The following is a 10,023-nucleotide window of genomic DNA, read 5'->3' as shown; positions in this document are numbered from 1 at the left end:
GGACAGCAACCTGCGTCCAAAGGATTCCAAAAAGAGAGGAAGGAAAACAGATCTCCAGAGAACAATCGAGATTGGGAAAATCCTGGTGGATTCAGGCAGATATGCGAAGTTAACGAAGTACTACAGGCCCTCTAATATTAGTTAGCCATGAAGCTTGTATCCTGGAACTTAAGAGGGCTCAACAGCCCTGGAAAACTCAGGATGTTAAAAAATATGATCAAAATGGAAAAACCGCAGATGTGATTTCTCCAGGAAACTAAATGCAATAGTTCTACTCTGGGTAACATTCTCTCAAAATCTTGGCCAGGGTGTAGATCAGTTGCTGTAGACGCCTCAGGAGCATCAGGGGGCTTGCTATAGCATGGAATACCCAAGCGGTAACTCTCACTGATTTTCATGCCTCTCATCATCTCATACAGACGACCTTTCATATTCTGGGTACCAATATTCATGGTAACTTATCTAACGTCTATTTTCCGCAAGACACAGGAAGAAAAATCGCGCTCCTTGAAACTATAGAAGCGCTGAGCATAAACAGAAGGCATCCATTATGGATTGTGGCAGGGGATTTTAACATGATAACCAAAATCGAGGAAAATATAGGAGGGAGAATCAGAATGGAACCAGAAGTTGCTCGCTTCAAGGACTTCATCCAAAATGCCTCTCTCATAGATATGCCGTTCTGTAATGGCACCTTCACCTGGAGCAATCGCAGAGCTAGCAAGCATCAAATTGCCTCTAAATTGGATCGCTTTCTCCTCTCAGACAATGCGGTGCATCTTGGAGGAGATTTCTCGGCTGCAATACTTGCACACACCGGTTCGGATCACTGGCCGATTGCTCTACAATGGCAGAGACCAGGGGATTTGACAAAAAGACCCTTCCGATTTGAGGGGTTTTGGCTCACACACCATGCATTCAAGGACTTTGTCAAAACCATCTGGGCCTCTTTCATCCCTCCAGAAGGAGCAAAAATGTATCAGTTTCAACAGAAGCTACGATTTCTGAAAAGTCACCTGAAAAGATGGAATAGGGAGACCTTTGGAAATATATTTAAGGCGCAACAGGAGCTACATCAGGAACTGGTGGATCTCCAACAGAAAATAATCACAGAAGGGCACACGGAGGCAACCCTGGATCAGGAACGGCACATTCAAAATCAACTTGAAGAGAGGAGAAAACAGGAGGAAATCTACTGGAGGCAAAAGTCCAGGGTTCGTTGGCTGAAGGAGGGGGAGCGCAACACCAAATTCTTCCATAGAACCACGGTGTAGAGAAGGATGCATAATAATATACCCTTCATTCAGAATCAAGAGGGGGCAAAAGTAGAGAAGCATGAGGAAATAGAAGAGGTACTCCTCAATCATTTCCAACAGGTTCACCAAGAACAAGCAGAAGATCGGCAACAGGCTATTGGAAAGATAACCAGCAATGTGCCAAAACTCATCACGACGGAACATAACGAGCTGCTCATGCACCCTATTCTCCTCCACGAAGTAGACGAGGCAATGTCCCAGCTCAAAGAAGGTAAAGCCCCTGGCCCAGATGGTTTCACAACCACGTTCTTTCACGCTTTCTGGGACATGATTAAGTTGGAGGTTTGGCAGATTGTAGAGGAATCAAGGGCCCTGCGCTGGCTTCTCCCCTCCCTCAACTCCACCTTCATTACTCTCATCCCTAAAGAGGAGAATTCCATCACCCCAGACAAATTCAGGCCTATAGCTCTTTGTAATGTCATCTATAAATTCATACCTAAAGTTATTGCAAATAGGCTAAAACCCCTCTTACCTATGCTCATCTCTCCGGAATAGTCGGGGTACGTGGAAGGCAGACAGATAATGGATGGCATTCTCCTCACGCACGAGATTCTTCACTCTCTCAAGCACTCTAAACAAGCAGGTATGTTACTCAAACTGGATCTCTCTAAAGCTTTCGATAAGCTCAGTTGGACTTATATTCAACACATGCTGAAAGCGTTTGGATTTTGTTCTATGTGGGTACGCTGGATCATGAGCCTTATCACTTCCACTCATTTCTCCATCCTTGTGAACGGCATCCCCTCCCGCCCTTTCAAACCCTCTCGAGGTATCAGACAAGGGGACCCCCTTTCCCCCTTCCTCTTCGTTCTTATGGCTGAAGGTCTTGGCAGACACATCAGGCATGCCCTCCATTCTCAGCAGCTTAAAGGCATCTCTGTCCACAACTCTCCTGCTACCTCTCATCAACAATTTGTTGATGTCACCATGCTTTATGGCTACCCCTCTGTACAGGAAGCCTCTAGATTAAAAACCCTTCTCAACGACTTCTCTGAAGCCTCAGGCACCCACGTCAATTGCTCCAAGTCGCAAATTTTCTTCTTCCACACCCCTCCTTCATTCAAATCTGCCGTCTCCCGCATTCTAGGTTTCCCCTCTGCTTCTCTCCCCTCTAAATATCTAGGGGCTCCCCTCACTGCCTCAGCCATAAAGCAGCCCATGGTGCTCTCTTCTAGAGAAGCTCGACTCAAAGCTCAATCTTTGGACTTACCGCTCTCTTAATCTAGCCAGTCGGGTGGTGCTCTTCAAGTTTGTCCTGCAAGCCATGCCTCTTTACCTTTTTTCTATCCTAGCTGCACCAAAGTGGGTCCTAAAAAGAATAAGGAACCTACAGCGTGACTTTATTTGGGGCAGCTTTGTTACTAATCGAAAGTGGGCTCTGGTAAAATGGACCACTGTCTGCATGCCCAAAGACAAGGGAGGCATCAGACTAAGAGACCCAGAGTATAGCAACACCATTATGAATGCCAAGATCTGGTGGCAATGGATGACTAATCCAGATAAGCCGTGGGCAAAAATCTGGACCGCCAAATATGCCAATAATGGACCTCAAGAAGAGCTCATCAGATTCACTCCCACCGAAAAAGGGTCGCTAATCTGGAATGCGGCCAAGCAGCACTATCAGCTCATTCAACAGCACAACTTCTGGGAAATTAGGAATGGTCGTACGGCTAGATTCTGGACAGATGCCTGGAACCAAATGCCTAAGATCTCGAGTGTTATTCATCCATCTCTGGTTTCGGACATGCAGGATCAGCAGCAGGTTAAAGTCCAACAATTCTGGATGCAGGAGACGGAGCATGGGTTCAGAAAATGGAGACAGAGCAATCAAATAATCAACAACACAAATATTCAGGAAACAGCAGAATTTGAGAAAGAGTTAAGGAAAAGAGGCATACGGTATGATGAAAGAAATGATATACTCAGATGGGGATATCTACCCAAGGGGTCCTACACCACTTCCGAGGCCTACAAGTTAATCGGCAACTCTCCCACTCCGCTGGATCCTCTATGGAGTAGAATCTGGGGTCTCGGAGCCTGGCCCAAAATCTCCTACTTCCTCTGGCTAGTAGGACACAAAAGAATTCTCACATGGGATAAGTTAAGGAGACGTAATTTTCAAGGCCCCTCTATATGTCACAACTGTTTTCAACACGAGGAAACTCTTCAACATCTCTTGGATACATGCTCGCTGGCCAGCCAGTTGTGGGAAAAGGTGAGCTTTAGATGCCAAAGAAGATGTAAAGGGGATAACGATATCATCGACACCATCAGACAATGGCTGAAAAGCCCCTACAACTGTGAGATCCTTAATCACCTGTGGAATATAATCCCGGGAACTGTCTTATGGAACATTTGGAAGGAAAGAAATAAGAGCATATTCAAAAACAAGCGCTCTCCCATTGAAGAAATTTGGAACAGACTGCATGGGAATCTCAAAGAAACGATGCTGCTTCGATCTTGGACAAAAGAGGATCTCCCTGCCACAGATAATGAGAAAAACATCCTCGACAATTGGAAATTGCAGCTACCACAGGAGTTTGCCAAGCATCATCCAGCTAATAGCAGTGTCAAGGACAACAGCAGCTGGAATGCCCCTCCTATTAATTCATACAAACTCAACTTTGATGGGGCTTCCAAAGGCAATCCTGGAGCAGCGGGATTTGGAGGTATTCTAAGAAACCATGAAGGCACTCCCCTGCAGATTTACTTTGGAAATATAGGGTGGGACACCAATAATTCCGCAGAGCTGGAGGGACTCTGGCAAGGTCTCTTGCTAGCCAGGAGCCTCAACCTTCAACCCTTGATAGTTGAGGGCGATTCCCAGATCCTCATCAACATGGCAACGCGCATACAGAATGGCTCTCAAGCCAGGAAAGTTGCAGCTAGCTGGAGACTAGAAGCGAGGCTAAATAACATTGCTCATGAGCTGCGCAATCACAGAGCCATCTCCTTTCATCATACCAAAAGAGAAGGCAACAAGATTGCTGATCTCCTAGCCAATATTGGGGTAGAAAATGATCAGACCCTCCTATCAGGTAACATGGATATCATCCCAAACAATCTCCAGGCCCAGGACTGTGAAAGTCTCATCCAAAGATATACCGAACCCCCGGATGCGGGTGTTAGCATGTCAGCCAGGGAAGGGCCACATGCCATGCATGTGCCGCCTCGTGTTCATTCAAGGCATTCACTGTCCACCGCCGCCGAAGAATGAAGAATAGTTTCAGGAGCTCATTGCTTTCAATGTCGCATAACGTGAAGAGCTGTTGTTTCAGAGAGCAGTTATGGAGGGCTATTATCGAGAGAATGTTGAATGGATTAAGATGGGCAAAGGATTACTGCAAGCCCATTCGCAAGGTAAGGTCAGTGTGGTGCACGCTCTTGAGGGCAATCTTCCTGGGGGCATTCCTCGCCTTCAAGCTTCAGCTCCTGCTGTCGCAGACAGCCATCACGAAGCCAAGGAACACTTCAAGTGCGAATTCCAGGTTGAGTGCTATTTATACGCTATTGAACTTCATCCCGGTTCGGCTAAGAGGGGTTGCAACTGTGAGGGAGGGCGATTCAAGCTGGTTAAATCTTCCTCTGACGCTCTGCTCCAAGCCACCAGTTTCATGGCAAATATGGTCAAACCAAGGCAAAGGCTGCTCAGTAGGCGAGGCTCTGCTCGTGGAGGCTCTTCACGCAACCCTGCTGCAGAATCCCACCACCACTGCTACTGTTGTTATTGTCATAGAAGATCAGGGGCCACTCCCATACAGGTCAATCAATTCATGGATTCGGGCAGTCCCAGTGCTGAGCCGCCCGCGTTGCCAGCGTTTGGAACTGCCATTTTCACTCTTGGCAGCTCGAGGAATAATGCCCGTATCAATGCTCATATCTCAGTCCTATTCATTGAGGACTCTTAGGATGAGGAGGGAGGTTCGGACAGCAAGGAAGCGCTCCCTGATGACCAACCAGAAATTATTGAGGAAGAACCAGCGGGAGTTCTTGGGCAGATCACCACTCAACCACATGAGAATGAGGCGTCAACCTCCAAAAAGGCCGAAGTGGAAGAATGGGAAGGTCGTCTGGAAGGCTACGTGTGGTGTCGAATCCTCGAGGAGAAGCCTGAGGAATAGCATCCCTCGGCAAGCTCCGTCACCCTCCTCTTTTGCTCAGGTCCGGTATAAGTTTTCTATTTCAGTCTGCGTCGGGTATAAGCCAAGGTCTTCTGTTTGGGTCTTTCTAGTTTTTATATATGTCAATGTAGGCTATAGTCCTACTAGCAGGATTCGAAATCATGCTGTCGCTGGTCCTCTGTCACCCCTGCGAGGGAAAATCTCTGTTTTTGTTTCGAAGCCCCTGCGTGGGTTGCTTTTGCAAGGTTTGATTATAGTTTTGAATTTTGTCATGTGCTGGAAGAGATTAAGTTTGGTAAAGCCGCCCCTGCGAGGGCTAACTCTGAGTCGTAAATTGCTGCCCACAGCGCCACAGTTGGCCTTGGGCAATATGTCTTTCTGAATGTAATGTTTTACTGTACATAATATAATAGAATAGTAGAGCTTTAACGAGAAAAAAAAACAACAAGCCATCCAAAACTCCTCAACCAACATTAAATACTTTGGAAATAAGTACTATAAAAGTAACATTCAATGCACCAATACAAAACAAGCCATCCAAAACTCCTCAACCAACACTAGAGACTTTGGAAATAAACATTATAAAAGTAACATTCAATGCACCATATACAAAACAAGCCATCCAAAACTCCTCAAGCCATCCAAAACTCCTCCACTTACATTAGAAACTCTGGAAAGAAGTACTATAAAAGTAGCAATCAATACACTAAACACAAAACAAGCAATCCAAAAGTCCTCAACTATAATAAAAAAAAAAAAAAAAAAAAAAAAAAAAAAAATGGAGAAAGAGTACTACCAACCAGCCATCCAGGCTGGGGCTCTTGTCCCATGCCATGGATTTTAATGCCATTAATAACCCATAGGAAGTGATACCAACGGAGTCACTTTCCACTTCTTAAATCCCATAGAAACAATATTTAAAAATAATATTTGGTTGGAAAAATATTTAATTTTTCTAAATGGTTACGAAATAATCCACCTTTTAGATCCCATGAACTAAAGACATGCATTTCAGAAATAGACTCCGTAAGTAAATTATTTCAGGCATCATCTGATTGGATGAAAACGAGAAAAATATTGTGTAAATCCCGAAAGTGAAATATATAGCGGTAGCGAAAACAATTTTATATGGAATATTATATTAGTCTTTTCAAAATTTCTTAGGATGCTTTCAATGAGAGTTGAACTCATGACCTCCCGCTTGCTCTAACCAACTGAGCTATGAAAGCAAGCTATATATTTCACCACATATAAGCTTTCATAATCAGACGGCCAATTTTTTATGCAGAGTTCATTATAGAAAGTAATTTGATGAGAGGTATATAATTGTTAGTGTATTAATATTTTATGTAGTGATTATAGTGATATGGGTCACTATTATATTGGAAGGGGTGATAAATCTGTTTTTTTTATTAGTTTATGTTTTTTAAAGGTTGGATAATTTTTTATTTTTTTTAATTAATTATTTTTTAAAATTAATAATATTAATGTGTTGTTATATTAATGTTTTTTTTATGGTATGTGTTTAATTTATAATTAATAGTGTATTAATATATTAATATTATTAGGTGGTTGTTTTATTTTTTAGTATGTTTAATTGTAATAGTTAAAAAATATGGTAATGTTATGGTTATGAAATTATTAATTATTTATTTTTCATTATTCATTGAAATAGTATGTTGGTGGTTTTTATCTATTTTTTATTGGTCATTGAAATAGTATGTTGGTGGTTTTTATTTATTTGATAGTAAGTATTAACTGATTGAACTTGTGGTTGCATTAATTTCATGTAGGGAGTTGGGTTTATTATAGAAGTTTGGATATATGTGTGGTGTTGGATGGATTAATTGTCATTTTTGTTAAGGACATTGTTTCAAGGCTATTTTGTAAAATATATGCAAGAACAAATGACAATTAGTAGCGCTAATAAAATCTCAAAACCAATTGTTGTAAATATCACTCTCAACACTCTAGAAACATTTGTTGTTACACTCCAGATCTTTATCACACTTTAGAAAAAAAGAAAGAAAGAAAAAATACACACATTGCAAAATAAATAACACTTTGTCACTCAATCACTCTTATTTGAAAGAAACAACTCTTTTGGAAACCATTCAACACCCAAATAATAAAATAGCAATTGTTGTAACACCCATTCAATCAATTAAACATACCAAAGAATTGTAACAATAATCAAACAACCATCTCACCTAATAAAGGGATTGAGCTAGGACCTACACTATTACACAATGATAGAGGTTGCAATCCTACAATTATTCAATATATGAACAAGATCTATAACAATAACAATAAATCACACATAACTCACAACTGAGAGGAGATAAATGTATTTTATGATACCTCTCTAACCAGTGATCTTTGCTAAGGAGGAGGGCCCTTCTTCCTTAGCAAGGACTGGTGATTTATAGAACACACAAGCTAATCAAGAAAGAGATATGGAGCCAGGAACAATAAATAGTTGCATTGATGAAAGTTGCAATATAGGATTGTTTACAATGATGGTGCTCTCCCTTGAGGCTTTATTTATGCATTCCTCGCAGGAGGGGAGTACACTCTTTTATAGTTCCAGATTGCATTCTTTTTCGAAAGGTAGGATCATCATGAGAATCTCTCAATTTTCATGTGATCTAAATCGAGGTTATACAAAACTGTCTTGTAACAAATTGTCTTAATTGAAATAGAGTTGTAACAACTTTCTAAATTACAATGGATTATCATTTCAAAATATCAATTGTTCCAACTAAGTTAGTTGTGTTGTCCATGCGTTTCTCACTTCAACAATCAAACTAAATTTGACCATGTGTTTATCCATGTCAATCTTTGTTGCTAATTGTTGAAGAATATAGTGCCCAAAATGTTGGGTTGGAGCCTGATTATCTTCCTGATTGTTCAATTTTTTTTGTTTTAGTCGTGTTGGATACTTGTTCCTAACAGGGTGGCAACGTCGCCCAATTAATCATTGTCAAGGGGGTACAAGGGGGGTGATGTCGACTTTTATGAGCCCCCCACTTGGTGGGGGTTCGGGGGTAGCACCCCAAAGCTAAAAATAGATGAAAAATTGCCTTGTAAAATATTGTAATTTCGTATTCAATCTGGGCCGTTCATTAGGCAGATGGTATGATGGTAGAAGTTATGTTAATTTAGAGATTTTTTCCCTGGGAGGAAACCCTTAGTTTATATGATGGAATTGTATTGTGGTTGTGTATTATTATTCTGAGTGAGAAAGAGAGAGGATACTATGTGAGAGCGAAGAGGAAATTATATCGGATTTGCTGTAAGTTGTATCTCTTCATTTTGTTGGATAATATAAAAGGAAGGACTAGTTGTTTCTACATGAGCGCAACCCAAATTGGGTGAACCATGTATATCTGTGTGTCTCTTGTTTTATGCATTTCTGTATTTGTGTTCCCACAATATTTTGTGTATTTCATTGCTTCGTTAATTAATTTTTAAAAACTTGTATTAGAGCTGAAGGTTTATTTGGCTCATAAACTTGCAGGAGAGAAGGGTTTCTAGTTCGAGTTGGAGCAATGGTGGAAGATGGTAGGTTTAGGGTAGAGAAATTTAATGACCAAAACTACTAGCTATGGAAGATGCAGATGGAAGATTATCTGTATCAGAAAGATTTCTACCTACCATTGAGTAGAAAATCAAAGAGGCTGACGAGTATGATAGACACAAAATGGGAGATTCTTGATAGAAAGGCACTAGGAACAATACTGTTGTGTTTGGTAGCGTCGGTGGCATTCAACATTTCAAAGGAAACAACAACAAAGGTTTAATGATGGTATTGGCAAAACTATATGAAAAATCCTCAACCTCAACTAAAGTATTTCTTATGAAGCGTCTATTTAATATGAAGATGTCAGAAGGTGGATTTGTTGTTGATCATTTAAATGAATTTAACATGGTTACCTGTCAGTTAAGTTATGTAGGGGTAAATTTTGAAGATGAAGTTAGGGCTTTGTTATTTCTATGTTCATTTCTAGAAAGTTGGAATGGCTTAGTTATGGCTATTAGTAACTCTGTCTCTGGATCTAGTACTTTAAATTTTGATGATGTTGTTAGTGCCATCTTTAGTGGGGAAATGTGACAAAAAAGCTCCGATGAGACATCAAGTGATTCTTTGACTGTAGAAACTAGGGGAAGAAAAATGGGAGGAACGAGCCCAAGAAATCGCAATAAGTCAAGAAAAGGCATATCCAAATCTAGATTAGGGGTAGTGTGTTGGAAATGTGGGAAGAAAGGACACCTGAAAAAAGACTGTAAATCTCAGAAGGGAAAAGAAGGAGATGGACAACAAAAGAACAATCATGAAGCGAATGTGACAGGTGATGTGTTGTAAGATGATTTTATTATTTCATTAAAGAATATTATTGATGCCTAGGTGGTAGATTCAGGGGTCTTGTTCCATGCCACATATAATAGGAAAATTTTTCATGACTATGCTCAAGGAGATTTTGGATAGGTTTGTTTGGTTGATGATAAACCCTATAAATTTGTTGGAATGGGTAAGGTTTTTATAAAAAACAAAATGGAAACTAATCTCTATTGAAGGAGGTAAT

General features: G+C 40.9%; 1 protein-coding gene across 1 annotated transcript; it reads left to right on the top strand.

Annotated features, from left to right (window-relative positions):
- The first annotated feature begins 617 nt into the window (after positions 1–617).
- On the top strand, positions 618–1,274 carry LOC149266203 (uncharacterized). Its single transcript, XM_089407493.1, has one exon. The coding sequence runs from the start codon at positions 618–620 to the stop codon at positions 1,272–1,274; it is 657 nt and encodes a 218-aa protein (XP_089263619.1).
- Positions 1,275–10,023: the final 8,749 nt, after the last annotated feature.

This window comes from Pinus tabuliformis, chromosome 6 (assembly GCF_031772625.1).
Source record: "Pinus tabuliformis cultivar Carrire ecotype Pingquan chromosome 6, CPIR1, whole genome shotgun sequence".
Taxonomy (NCBI): Eukaryota; Viridiplantae; Streptophyta; class Pinopsida; order Pinales; family Pinaceae; genus Pinus; species Pinus tabuliformis.
Note: the sequence above shows the minus strand (reverse complement) of the source record. Positions and strands in the feature narration are given on the sequence as shown.